The sequence below is a fragment of the Labrus mixtus genome, chromosome 16 (genome assembly GCF_963584025.1).
Source record: "Labrus mixtus chromosome 16, fLabMix1.1, whole genome shotgun sequence".
NCBI classification, from domain to species: domain Eukaryota; kingdom Metazoa; phylum Chordata; class Actinopteri; order Labriformes; family Labridae; genus Labrus; species Labrus mixtus.
In genome coordinates, this window is record NC_083627.1 from 4,880,981 (window position 1) to 4,895,965 (window position 14,985).

Below are 14,985 nucleotides of genomic sequence, written 5' to 3' on the forward strand. Positions count from 1 at the left end.
AAAAACCTTGGCTAAATATACAGAGTGACTTTCCACCACTGCAGTAGCTCAGACTCTACTCCCACAGAGACTTCTCCTCTCCTCTCCTCCCTCTCCAACAAACTCACAAACACAAACAAAACCACAAACATGCAGCGTGTCACATGTCGTCTGCATGGCCCTGTTTGTGTCCCGGCTGTCACATCCGGAGGCAAAGAAAGCGGAGGCCGGCTTTGACAGATGTGTCCCCATGGCTCTCGGGCGTCGGGAAAAAAAACCAAAAAAAACCACCTGACCAGATCCCCGGAAAAGCTCGGCGAGCAGAGACACAGAGTGTGAAATGGAAATAGAAGAGCGGTCAGAACACACACTAACAAGCAACAACAGTCATTCACAAGGACAGGACAGGACGGGAGAGTGCTGGGACGGGAGAGGACATGCAGAGATAACGACAGCAGCTCTCCAGAGACAAGGGGGGATGATGAAGAGGAAAGTATATTTAAGTATGAAGGTGAAGGCTGGTGCAAGGACAGGGCTGTGTTGTGCGAGGTTAAAGGGAATACACACACTGAGAGAGAGAGCCGGACTACAACCACATCCTGCAGTAGAAAGTTGTGCAGTAAGGGAGTATGATGTATCTTATGGCTGCTCAAAGTGCTGCATGTGCAAGCTGAAAATACAACGGGGAATTAAAAAGTGGATGACAAAGAAAACCAGGTGAGGGTTGCAGAACAAAAGAAAGGAAAAACAAAAAAGGAATGAGGAAAGAGAAAAAGGGAGGAGGTGGAGGGAGCGAAGTAGGTCAAAGCTTGTGATAGTGGCAGCTCGGTGAGGCGAGGGTATATTTAGCCGGAGTGAGGATTGACTCAGATGAGGTGGGATGTGACAGGGGAGGGGAGGGGGGGGATGATGGGGGGGTGGGGGGGGGGGTCAGTGTCAGCAGGAAGTAATGTACGAAGTCTGACAGCTCAGCTGGAGAGACCCAGACGAGGCTCAGAGACGAGCTGAGGTAGGGTGACAGAGACACGCACGGCCATCTGTCAGTACCTCTGCAGGTCTGCCACACATGCTCTTATCCAGCCGCCGTGTTGGCGCTGCCAGAGGTGCAACGTACCGCTGCAACCCACAGCCCCTCGCTAAGTCATCTGTTGATTCATTTCTGCAAAACTAATGAGTGGTTTGGTCTGTAAAATGTCTGAGGAGGGTTTAAATGTCCACCAGTGACCTTCAACATTTCACTTTATTGTAATAAAGTAGTTAAAGAATCTGAAAATGTTACTTTTTGAAGAGCTGGAAACGGAGAACTTTGACTTTGTCTCTTTTAAATCACTGATAACCAAACTGTGCAGTAATTTCTCGTTGCCCAGAGAAACCAGCTACATTTAAAATACTATAAACAATATTCTGACTAACTTTTCAATACCACTCTATTGCAAATATTTCTCAATAAACCCCTGTCCATTTATTGGTGGAAAACAAATGAATCACTGCAGCTGTGTAAGTAAATAATGGCTTCAGCCTCTTTTTTTAAGACGCTTACCTATTTGAATCAAAACATGCCGATGTCTGTCTACAATTACATATCGATCACTATTCGGGCAACAATCATCTGTTTGACAAAAATTACACTTGAAGATGTCACTTTTGTTTTTTGGTTTGGGTTATAATACCGTGAATTCATCACTATTCAGTCCAAATAAAAAATATATATATTGCAGGCTCGGTTCTACGAGGGTGCAACATGATGTATAGTACCCTCATTTTAAATTTCTGCACCTGCAATTGAATGGATGCAAAAAAAAATAATGACAGTGACTCAGATCTAATTATTACATCCATGATCTGATGGTCATGACGTGTGCACGTGTCCTGTCTGTTCACTGGGGACCAGGTGATGGATCCATAGCACCTATACGCTGTTTTTCATTGCTGTTGCTGGTCAAGCTGCACCCCCTTTAATCGCAAATGCACCCTTAGTTATTTTGTTCTAGAAAACGGGCCTGACAGATTGTTAAAATAGAATAATCAGCAGATTGATCCAACTGAAGGCAGCAGAAATAATCTTCTAATGATAAAATAAAAAGCAACATTCACATTTTTCTGCACAATTTACATTAATTTTCGCTTCTTAAAGTACATTTCCTGATCAAACTCACATACTTTTATCAGGGTATAATTCCTGTGCATGACTTTTGCTTGTATTGGAGTATTTATGACCTGTGTGTTTTTGGTACTTTTACTTCAGTAAAATACCTGAACACTTCCTCCACCCCTGAGTGTTAAGGAGGGCAGGGCGGTTAGTGAGAAAACAGTGCACTGGTTGTCTGTTTGAGCTATCTGTAGCTTCAGAGAAGGATCAAATTAATCTGTGTTTTGGTCTATGTTTAACATCGTGTTAGCCTGGATTTCCCCGAGTCACAGAAACTCAATAAACCCTCCTCTGTTTCTGTTTGATTACCGCCGCCGCTTCATCTAACAGAGCCAAAATAGTCTCATCAGCTGGCTGCATCCCTTCTCCTCCTACCGTGTTCCCTTGACATATTAACGTCCTTCCCCTCTCTAGATTGAGGGCGGTACACGTGAGCAGGGTGAGGGGGGGGGGGGGGGGGGGGATCTTCTGGAACCGAAGCCATGACGGGTGACTGCTGGCCGGGGGCCTCATCTGCCCACTGTGACGTTTAAATCCAGTGAACACATTAGGGAAGTGGAGCAGCGAAGGAGGAGCAAACTGAGCGAACTCATCTTTACTCTGAGAATCATAAACCAAACAGGCACTCACATCGATGACAATTAATGTGCTTTTAGAATCAAATAAAAAGCCCTGATAGAAATTAATGACATTTTATAGTGGGAAATCTTATATATGATATGATTGACCTCAGAAAAGGGTTTCAAATCTTTTGAGTTTGACTCTAATCGAGGACCATTTTGCTCATCAACAATATTTACTCACTCATATCAGACTGTGCTGTGACTACTTGCAAAAAAAAATACTAAAAGGATCTTGAGACACATTTAAAAAAACATTTAAATCTTAAACATATGGACGCAACACTGTTTCCTGCTGTTTCTGGAACCATTTGAGCTAACTTATGCTAATCTAAAATCATCATATCTCCCCTATGATAACATGCACATTTTGTTTCTTAAAGGTGACATATTATCCTCTTTTTCAGGAAGTTTAAAGAAGTCTCAGAGCTCCTCAAAACATGTCTGTGAAGTTTCTTGTTCTAAATCCACTCTGATCCTGTATTTGATCATGTCTATAAACCCCTCTATTTCAGCCCTGCTCAGAACAGGCTGTTTCTGTGTCTGTACCTTTAAATATGTAAATGAGCTGTGTCTGACCACGCCCCCTCTCTGGAAGGGCTTGGGTGGCTCAGGCTTTCAGGCTTTCATGCACGATTGTTGACGGTTAGAAGGCAGACTCAGAGGGCAGAACAAACACCTAGCTGTGGGAGTGTCACCCACCTGGGGGAGGGGTTACTGCCCTTTGTGATGTCACAAAGGGAAAATCTCCAAACCGGCCTGTTTGAGAACACATTTTCTGAAAAGTGGAGCAGGCAGAAGACGGAGAGGATGGACTTTTCTCATCATTGGGGGGTTTGTAGACGGACTAGTGACACATATTAGAGTTAGAAAAACATGGTGAAGTGTATTTTGAATAATATGTGACCTTTAAAGTAAATTTTCTGTTCGGGATTTATTGCAACACATCAAACTAAATACAATTCTTCCATGTGCAGTGAATGTGGATGTGAAATATCTATGTACCAGATAGCATCAGGAAACGAGGTATAAGTAATCAAATGTCACGCATCAAAGCTGCGATATGGCACATGTTGTGATGTGTGATTCTATGAATTTATACGTCTATACAGGCGGGAATTACATCGACACAGATGAGGTTGTTTGCTCTCCCTGCCTCCATAATGCCACATGTGTCAAACACGATGGCGTCCATACGGCTGCCTGTGCAGATTAATGAATGTGTTTGATGCACAGTTCGCAGCTGAGGATGATATTCACGCTTTTCACGCTTTTTGAGTGGAATGTACATCGTTAACAAGCCACGTGCTTCACGTGTTGTTGGAACACCTGGCATAATAATTAGTCACCACATTTTCTATTTCATCTGCAAACCAGAGCAACGCACACCTGATCAATAAGAGAGTGTTGATTTGGTACACGGTGTGTTTAGACACTGAACTGCACAGTTGTAAACGTGAGACTTTAGATATTTTAAAATGCTTGCTGTGGATTATAGAGCTTACATTAACATATCTGCACAACATCTCTGCTGCTTTCAAAAGAGCGTAAAAATGTATGAGCGACTTACGTGACATCTCCAGCATAGTGGCGGATACGGAAGTGTTTCTGGAAGTCCATGGTTTTGTCTGTTGGGCTGAGCTGAAAATGAGAAGAGGACAACAACGAGTGAAGAGCCAGTCGTGAAAAAACAACAACAACACTATTCTGTCATTAAATGTGTTAGAAACGTCAACAGTGTGCAGAGGACAGATTCAAGATACACTGATTGTCTGAAAAGAATCTTATGAGGACTTCAAAACTCGGAAAACAAAGTCGGAAATTTGAGAAACTCTGCCCTCTACTGGCTGCAACACAACATTTGACCTTTATTACAGCAAGTTGGAAAAATGACAACACAGAACAGAGTGACTCTTTTATATTTCCCGTTCATTTAAGGTTAAAAATCAAACAAACGTAAGAATCTTTAGTAACTATCTGATGCTAAAACATGAGATTTATTTAAAAAAATTTTGTTGTATATACCTGTTTGTAATGACCCATGGGCGGTTCTAGGCAGGGGCCAACAGGGGCCAGTGCACCTGTAACACTGAGCTTGGCCCCCCACGTGGCCACCCCTCCAAAAGGAGTGAACATACACAGTACTTGACTCAACAACTGGACTCACAATCTAGTTATTACTGTTACTGAAACAAATATAAATCATGGTATTTAATGATGTGTGCTATTATTTGGCATAATATTTATATATTTTTTAAAGCGATCATCTTTGTCTATTTTTCACCTGGGTTTAACAACTGGCCCCCGTTTGGCCCCCTCAGTAAAAGTGGTCTAGAACCGCCACTGTAATGACCTCATAGATTTTTGGGCGCCTGTTTGTAGGTAAGTAAGTAAAGTTATTTACTCATACTTACTCATTTATTTATATCGCTCTTTTCATAGACAAATGTCACTAAGTGCTTTACATCAACATAACAACATAAAAATAGGAACAAACAAGTACTTCATGGACCGACATTCTGAAATCCTTCTCTTCTGGTCTCACCTTGCGGGAGGTGTAGTGGGGGTGCTGGGCCAGTTTGATGTCCATGCTGTCCAGGCAGACTGTGTCGGTGACTTTACCGACGGAGAGGCAAGCTTCGTCCAGAATGGAGATGATGCCTTTGTGGGGCTGCTCCACAAGATCCACGATGATCTGGTTGTTGAAGTAATCAATCTGTGAAGAAATATTAAGATCGACAAATGCACGTCATGACACTTTTCGGCCACCAGGGGAATCTCAAACACATCAGAAGACATAGTTTGATGATGTTGTGAAGCAGCGTGGGGTCATGGGAGTTGTTGTCTTTCTTGTTAAAAGCAAACATCATCGCCTAGGAACATCTCTCTGATGAGACTCAGGTAGAAACGTTGTTCAAGGAGGAGGAAATGTATAAAAGCTTTACTCACCTTCAGTATAATTATTCTCATTTACTCAACCAATTGGAATCAAACTAGCTAGCTAACATGAACCATTTGACTTATTACTTCCTCAAAGTCCGACACGTCACCTTGTAGTTCCTAAATTTACAGTAAGACGGAGAGTTCAGAGATTGGAACATTGAGGAAAATGTAAAGGAGAAGAAAAACATGTGGCTGTGATGATGTGAAGCGGAGAATCCTTATTTGCTGCTGGAAACACACTTTGAATAAACTGTTCTGAATTTCAACCTTGACTTTCTGCACCAGGGATCTCAGATCAAACTCTCAAACTAGGCAGCAGTGCTGATCAAACATGGATTTAGACTCTCGTTGTTCAGACTCTAGTGGAAGTAGCTTCTTGTAAGGATTTAGTGCGAGAAAGTTTGTAACAAGGCTGGATGTTTTTTTTTGTTTCTGCTAGAAAATATCAGAGCCAAAACCAGCCCAGCTAAACTCCAATTACATCACCACTCAAAGAAACATCATTTAATGGTTCTCTGGGTTCAGATGCGTCCTCCCCGGAGGACGTTTGTTTTCAACATAAGTAAAAAAAATAAAGAAAATCTCAACAACATATTTAAAATAAGTCAAGTAGACATTTAAATACATGAAATACTTAAAATTAAGAAGGAAACATGACCACATTAGAGATGCACTTAGTGCTTCTGTGTGTGTGTGTGTGTGTGTGTATGTAGCATGAATGTAGCATGTATGTAGCATGTACAATATGTAGCATGTATGTAGCACATATGTAGCATGTATGTAGCATGTACTGTATGTACAGTATGTAGCATGTATGCAGCATGTATGTAGCATGTACTGTATGTACAGTATGTAGCACATATGTAGCATGTATGTAGCATGTACTGTATGTACAGTATGTAGCATGTATGCAGCATGTATGTAGCATGTACTGTATGTACAGTATGTAGCATGTATGCAGCATGTATGTAGCATGTACTGTATGTACAGTATGTAGCATGTATGTAGCATATATGTAGCATGTATGTAGTATGTACTGTATATACAGTATGTAGCATGTATGTAGCATGTACTGTATGTAGCATGTATGTAGCATGTACTGTATGTACTGTATGTAGCATGTATGTAGCATGTACTGTATGTAGCATGTTTGTAGCATGTATGGGTGTAGTAGTGACATCACTGCACTAACAAACCTTCTACTTTGTGTCACAGCTGCACCAGATGTTTTAACCTCAAATAACTTTTTATGGGAAACTTTTTTATAAAAGACAGAGGAAGAAAAATATTTAAAGATAAAAGTATCGGCCCCCATAATCCCATATCGGTCGGGCCCTAACTTTTATGTACCGCGGCATCTCTTACAATCATGTGTTCTCATTTGTGTGTGTTTCTCACATGTTGCCAGGTGATGCCCTCTCTCTGGTACTCGTCTTGTTCCTGTCTGAGGATGACCTCGATGAAGAGCTGCTGCAGCTTCTCGTTGCAGTAGTTGATGCAGAACTGTTCGAAACTGACAAGAGGAGCGAGCACATGAGCGAGCGTCATCCAACAGTGACTCATTCCTTTACATGTTCATAAAAAAAGAATGCAGCAGGTTTGTAACGCGGCGACCCCCACCTGTTGTTGTCAAAGATCTCAAAGCCGTAGATATCCAGCACGCCAATGACTGTGTTCTTCCCATGAAGCACTGGGTTGTAGTCCTTTACTTCTATGACGCTGTTGATTCGGCCTACGATCCAACCAAATAGTCTCTCATATAGAGCCTGCAGCGAGGAAATAAGAGAGTGAGCCAGCGATAAAAAACGATGTGACAAGTGTGTAAGTGAGATCAAAGCAAACAAGTCACTGAGATAATGTTTACATAATATTATTACCCTGTGCAGAGCTGTACGACTACTCATCTGTATAACGCTTCAATCTTTATCCTGATCAGATATTTTTTCAAAAGGACATTCAGCTCGATGTGTGATTGGCAAACAGACAAAAGGTAAGCAGCAGCACCTTGACGAAAGCGTCTCGCCCGAAGCTCGCCTCGTGCTCCGAGTGTCCCTTCTCGATGACCTCGCCGCCCCCGGTGGCCACAGTGCGGTACAGCAGGCTCTTGCTGACGCTTTCCGAGTCCGTGTCGGTCAAGTTAGAGATGTGTCCGACGGCCTCGAGTCCCACGATCTGAACGACCTCACCGTCGCTCTCGAACTGCAAATTACCCTGAGAGACACAAAACTGCGCTTCATAACAGAGCCATGATCAAACGACACGATACATGAAAATGATACTTTCCACACTTTCTATTCATTTCTTTCTTTTTCTATATTTTTAACAACCCGTGCTTTCGCTCACCAGCAGCAGAATGGAGGCCAGGATCTGATAAACGGAGTTGATCTCCTCCTTTGAGAAGCCGATCACACCCAGAGCGCTCATCACTGCTTTGTGGCTCGTGCGATCATTGTTGGAGGTCTTCAAGAAAAGGACAGTGTGCAAATGTCAAAAACAAATCAGGAATTGCCTTCAAGTGCGTGTACAATGCAGGTTGTTTGGTGTCACACTCACAGTGGTCACAGCTCCCTCTCTCGTATACGTGTAAACAGCCGGATCATTCTGCAGATGAAGCGACTCCAACAACTCAGCTGAGCCGCCACGCAGCAACTGCGGAGCACATAACACACACACTCAGGTTTAGATCCAGTGTAGTGATGTCATTTAGTGGACACGGTCTGAAGTGGTGGTTCAGAGGTTTGGAGTTTACCTGGTAAAAAGAGTGGAAGTTCCTCTCCCCGTCTTGCTGCTGGACCACCCTGGACTTGAACAGGAGAGCAGAGCGTCATATTAAATCCAAACAACACACAGAGCCTGTTACACAGCTGTTCTATGATGACCAACCCTTTCCACAGCCCTTCTCAGAGTGCGTTTCTGCAAAAGCGCCGTAACTAAGCTCGGCCATTCAATATGTTCATATTGATTCTTAATTAGGCGTAATATTGGTGCCCCAGTGTGTGGATTCACATTGTGTTAAGGCATTGTGGAAGCCCAACATGTAGAGAAACAGCAGGAGCTCCACACACACAAACACTAGGGCATGCACACACAGCACTGTGTCACTGGTCCTGCCTCGCCCCTGTAATGCCCTCTGTTACTTCCTCCAAACGCAGCACAGAGAGGGGGATCACTTCATCCGCCTAATGCGCTTCTGTGACATTCACACTGAAGGCAAGACGTCAGAGGGACGTAAATATCACACCTTAACAGGCCGTCTGAATATGGCTAAGAAGATCTTTTTTTTTAAATCATCCTGCTCTGTCTTTTCTTACTTTTTCCACTTTCTTTTCCTACTAACCTGAACATTAACCTTCCTCACATCTCTCTTTGAAAAGTCTGAAGGCGAAGTTATTCATTTAATCAACAGCTGATTTACAAAATCTTTACATGTCTGTGAACATCGGACCCCGAGCTATCTTCATAGACTTCATACACCGGAAATTCTTGAACCCTAATAAAGCATCTGTTCCTCTGCTCAGAAAACTGAATTTAATTTTTTTAGTATAAAATATATATATCTATCAAGCGCATTTCTTTATGAATGTCTGCCTTCTTAACCATCATTCTTTTCCAACTTCCTCAAATCAAACTCCCTACTTCACTCTCATCTAACACTGGACAGGTTCATTGATTCAACCTTCCTTAGTGCCAAACCAAATATCTCCAGTATGCCCCTAGATATAACGCCGTACAGAAATGAAGAGCAGATATTGAATAAATACTTGTGCTTCTTTTTTATTTTTTTCTCCTTATGTTGAAGAGCGGCTGGTTGTTGAGGCCTCCGGCTCCTTCACCTCTCCTGACACATCTCATATTTTCCCTTCCTGGATCCTAATCTGATTTTCAGGTGTTAACAAAAGACTAAGACGATATCTAAAAAAAAAGGTCAGAGCAAGTTTTCTCGCATAAAGTAAGAAGTAAAATCATCATCACCATCAACACAGAGTGCAATATTTTATGTGGCCGCTCTAGAACTGACTGGATACTTTGCTGAACTTCGGTGACAAATCTTACGTCTATAAAGAAAGTCTTCACTCTTTGATTTTGAGGGGAGTAAATGTCAAAGTAACAGAACTCAAAATGTCTTATCATGCAGTCAAACACAGACATTCCCCACTAGTTATACTTCATATGTTTAGGTAGAATATTTAGGTTTTATGGGTTGTAGTCTGAACTTTAAATCAAACTGATTAGCACCTGTTCGAGCTGCTCTTTCATGTGGTTCACTCTGCCCTCTCAAAATGAATCACAGCTCCGTCATTCACACCAGCTCTGCGTGCCAGACAGTAGATTAACAGAGTGGATAAATACAGCAGCATTAAGTTCTCCCAGGTGGGCCGTTCATTAACGAGCATGAAGGAGGAGCAGCACCAGCCTCACCCACACGTCTATTCATGGATGTTCCCTCACACCTCTTTGTCATCACCTCATGAAACATTCATGTTCGGGAGGAAAAGACGTCATTTTAAGACTAATGAGCTAAACTTTGTTTCTGTACTTTTCCTACAGGGGCTGGGAACACTGTGTCGGTAGGTTCTCCACCACCCTGCCCCCGCCTCCCTCACCTTCTCCAGCAGGTAGTTGTTGATGTGTCCTCCGGTGGGATCGCCGTTGAAGTTGAAGTTGATGTCCATGTACTTGCCGAAGCGGCTGGAGTTGTCGTTGCGATTCGTCTTGGCGTTCCCAAAGGCCTCCAGCACACAGTTGGACTTGAGCAGCACGTTCTTCACGCTTGATTCATCGCATCAGGGCGACCGTTAATGGAAACATGTGACAAGCGGCCATTAGAGAGGTGGAAATGGAGTTCAAGTAACATCATATTCTCTGATCAAATAATCCATTAGTCTTTGATTTCAGACTGAAACAACATCTGGATCTACAGTTGAGTTTATATAACTGACTTGATGAATCCTCTCAGAGTGAAAAAGAAGATGTTGTAAAGTCCACTCACCTCTCAACCTCCGCCCTCTGGCTTGGGTTTGTGATGGCAGCGATGTACTGCATGATAAATTTACTAGCTTCTGTTTTTCCTGCTCCGCTCTCCCCTGAAACACAAAATAACACACTGATGAGCAGATCAGGAACTCTGTAGTTCATGTAACTCTTTATTTCTAATGAGCCAGCAGCACCTGAAGCCTTTAATAAATGTCAAGTTTTTTTTGTTAAAATGCATAATGAGTTTAATGCAGATTTGTATTCGCAGTATAACATGACCTTTAACTTAAAGGTCACATATTGTGCAAAAATACACTTCATCATGTTTTTCTAACACTAATTTGTGTCCCTAGTCTGTCTACAAACCCCCCAAAAATAAGTGAAGTCCATCCTCTCTGTCTTCTTCCTGCTCCACTTTTCAGAAAATGTGTGCTCAAACAGGCCGTTTGGAGATTTTCCCTTCATGACATCACAAAGGGCAGTAACCCCTCCCCCTTGTGTTTATTTAAAGCCAAAATCTCTTTTTTTTAAATTGGTTATTTAAAGTGTTCTGCTTTTTGGACTGAACATAATTCAACTCATCTACAATGATAGCTTTTCCTCTGGCGCCATCCTCTGGCCAAATCTTCCAATTGCAATTGAGATATCAAAGAAAAGGAAAAGTTTTGCATGTTTCTTTCCTTTAGCCTCATGTCTAGTGTCATAAAACCGTTTGGACTCTTTGTGCACAAACCACAGATAAAGGTTTATATTTGATCAGGTTTTAATGTAAAGTTTGGAAAGTAGCCTTTCACATGTTGAGCGGGGTGGAGGATGTGTCAGAGTGTGAAAAAGGGAAGAGACCTGATATGACGATGCAGGTGTCTTTGGCTCGTCTCTTCATGGCTTTGTATGCAGCGTCAGACACAGCGTACAGGTGAGGAGGGTTTTCATACAGCTCCCGACCCCGGTATGCATCGATGGTGTCTTTACCGTAAATGTCCATCTGAGTGTACGGGTTCACAGAGACCACTACTTCTCCAATGTAGGTGTAGATACGTCCCTTCTGAAACCTGGTGGAAGAACATCACAAACAGGAATCCTTTATTTCTATAGCAATGAAGACATGCTGTAAATATATATCTTTATATGTACTGTAGAATCGTTTCTGTATTTAAGGAGTGAAAGAACCCCACTTCTACATGACATTTTCACATCACCCATGAGAACACCCCCGGTAAAAAATGCACCTTTATGTCTCTGGCTGACAAGAAGTGACACAAGTCTCTGCACTCTGAAAGCAGGAAATGAGAACTTGTGGTCTGAAGGGTGTCATTTTTGAAACATACTGTGGCTTTGTTGAGGATGGGAGGTGCAAAATTGACATGTCATATGGGGTAATGGAGCCAAATGAAGTAATATCTATCTTCTATGTTAATCTTTACACGTCAAGTCAAACGTTCTTATGAAGCACATGTAAAAACAGCAGCAGCTGCATTAAAGAAACAACATTCAGGAGTTTACAACATTTATAAGAATAAAGAAATAATACTAAAGAAAACCTGATGGACCACAGGACTCAAATGCTAACATGTAAAAATACTTCCTGAGGCAGGACTTAACCGTAGAACACCAACGTTGGGTGATTTTCACCCACACGATTGTGGTGAAGTGTTGCTGCTGTCTGATTTGCGAGGGTCTTTGGGAAGCTTCATGCTGCCCCTTGACGTCATTGAAGGTAGGCGTGTTTCTCTGCTCCAGTCTCTGGTTTTTTCCAACAGGCACCTGTTCGGGTGATTTTCACCCGACGTTAGTGACAGTGGGTAAAATATTTACCTCACTTGTCAGTAATGCAGTGAGAGACTTAGCCTTCACCAGACAAGGCTCACATGTCCCAGGAACAAGTGGACCGAAAAACAAGTTCCCAGCTCTGTATTTTAGGGGGAATTTTCCCTAATTTTTAACTAATTTAAGAGACTTTTTATATGGTCCCCTCATGATACCTTTTTTTTTAGTTTTGAGACTTTGTATAAGGGGAAATAAATGAAGAGTACTTCAATTCTCCATGTATTGTTGTACTTTAATATATTTTGATGGGAAGTATATATGGTAAAATATACCTGACTTTAGTGATAGTGTTAACAAACCGTTAGTTAGTGTTCTAGGGTTAAAGAGCCCATATTCTGCCCTTTTTGGGGTTTGTATATTTAATCTAAGTACCTACTTTTGTACGTTCACAATAGATAAAGTTAGAAAAAAGTGTCTGTTTTCATGTACTGCTCCTCCTTGCTCCCTCTCCGCTCTGAGTCCGTCAGCTACGCTCTGTTGAGCCCACACTGTTAGACCCCACGTGGGCCAAGTCGGCCGATCCGCTCTGTCGTTATTGGTCAGTTGCTTAGCACGCGTCTCGGAAATTTCAACATGAGCTGCGGGGCTTGTCACAACGAGCCAATGGGCTTAGATCAGTGATCTCACACTGACAATGACGCCACACTGACAAATTTTTATCGGGGGGGGGGCTAGAACCGAGCGTTACATGCGGCTAATGCTACAGCTAACAGGAGGACGTAGGAGAAGCCGCGTTTCTGCGGACTTTGAATTTTTGTGGCTAAACATGCACAGGACACTTGGAAAACACACTAAAGAGCATATAAAACCAGAAAAAGCAGAATATGGGACCTTGAACAGAGTCCACAGAGGGGGGCAGGCCTGATGGACGGGAGGAGGCTGTTCTACAGTTTAGGGGCTTTGACTGAAAAGCATCTTTGAGCTTGGGCCGTGAGTGAGGGACAGCAAGGAAGCCCATGTCTGACATTCTAAGTGTACAGGCTGAGATGTGGGTTATGTACAATGGAGCCAATCCATTCAGGGCTTTAAAAACAAACAGCGCAACCTTAAAATTGATTCTGGGGCATATTGGGAGCCAATGACGGGATGTTAGGATAGCACTGATATGCTACAAGACGTCAGTGAGTTAATGAGCCACAGGTCAGATTTGAACTCAGGCTGCCCACTTTGATGACTGTAGCCTCTGTACATGGGGAGCACAAAGCCCGAGTCCCACAGGCTGTGTTGTTGTCAGGCTGTGTTTACACCGTGTTTACATGGCCAAGGTCAAGGACTAGAGAAAAGAAGATGAACGTACTCACTGCTTATTTGGATGTCATGTAAATGTTTCTAGACCACGATCAGTCTGTGTAAATTTAAATGCAATGTGAAGCTACAAGCTAACATTAGCCTGCTAACCCAACAATCCAGATTTTGTCCACCGATTGAGCTTAATGGTGCTTCATTTTGGTGCGTTCGATTTGATAACTCCTCAGTGTGAAGGTGAGGAGAGGGGGAGTTGGAGGTGTGTCGCTGGAGGAGAGCGGAGGCTACAGTATGTGCGGAGGTTTTGCCAAACATGTTTGTTGTTTTGGTTTCATGCGACCACTACCAGAATCAGATATTCAAGAGGAATCTTAAAAGCAAGAAATTGAACTTTTTACCCAAATTAAATGAAACTGAGACTGATATCTTTACCTATCACCTAAAAGTGAAGTGACCTTCAGTGATGGGATGTCATGTGGGAAGTGAAAGCTGGTTCAGTCCTGAGATCAGGAGGGGTAAAGGGCATGTCTGTGTGAGCAACACATCCAGGCGGATCCCTGCCTGATCTTACAGCTCAAGGTGATTACTGCTGCACCTGAGTCATTAACCCCCCCTTAACAGTTTAAATAATCTCTGAATGTAGTAGTGCAGTAGGGTTGAACTAGAACTGGCAGTAACACATGTAAGGGGCCCTCTACGTGAGAGTTGTCTTTGGTGCCAGTTAAATGGAGAAGTCGGACTAGTCTCCTTCCTGGTGATATACTGACCAATCAGACCACAGTTGTGCGAGTCCATGGGAGACTTTATCTTTTATGAACAGGACAGAACCCGAGCTGCACAAACTTTCTACTGCCTTGAATATATGTTGATAAAACCAGACGACCTCTACCCTTTAAATCGATGTCTTGTTTGAATCAAGTCTGGATCTCTGCTAGTTTAACAGTTCAAACTTTACATTAGTAATGGTGAAAACTCAGCAAAACGCCTCTCTGTCAACAAACTCTCATAGAAATCTGCTCATATTTATCAGAGAAATCCAGAAGATAGAAAACTAACACAAAAGAAAATCACTCATCTGATTATCCAACACTAACAAGTAAAGAAAACTGTGTGAGAGCAAAAACATTTAAACAAACTCAATGTTGGAACAAGAAACAATAACTGATAAAGAAGAAGGCACACATCAAGAGAAATCCTTTGCATGTGTTCTGCAATCAAACAAGTCTGATCAAGCAGTGTGTTGAAACT

The 14,985-nt window shown here is 42.5% G+C and overlaps 1 protein-coding gene across 1 annotated transcript in view; it reads right to left on the reverse strand.

Annotated features, from left to right (window-relative positions):
• myo1g (myosin IG) overlaps window positions 1-14,985 on the reverse strand; it is a 59,037-nt gene that overhangs the window by 42,306 nt on the left and 1,746 nt on the right. Inside the window, exons 2-12 of the mRNA XM_061058868.1 lie at window positions 11,509-11,717; window positions 10,682-10,775; window positions 10,296-10,461; window positions 8,441-8,494; window positions 8,245-8,340; window positions 8,035-8,151; window positions 7,696-7,902; window positions 7,312-7,457; window positions 7,090-7,204; window positions 5,294-5,464; window positions 4,319-4,389 (exon numbers count right to left, since the gene is read on the reverse strand). Of these exons, the coding sequence (XP_060914851.1) occupies window positions 4,319-4,389; window positions 5,294-5,464; window positions 7,090-7,204; window positions 7,312-7,457; window positions 7,696-7,902; window positions 8,035-8,151; window positions 8,245-8,340; window positions 8,441-8,494; window positions 10,296-10,461; window positions 10,682-10,775; window positions 11,509-11,717 (1,446 nt within the window). The remainder of the gene's footprint in view (window positions 1-4,318; window positions 4,390-5,293; window positions 5,465-7,089; window positions 7,205-7,311; window positions 7,458-7,695; window positions 7,903-8,034; window positions 8,152-8,244; window positions 8,341-8,440; window positions 8,495-10,295; window positions 10,462-10,681; window positions 10,776-11,508; window positions 11,718-14,985) is intronic.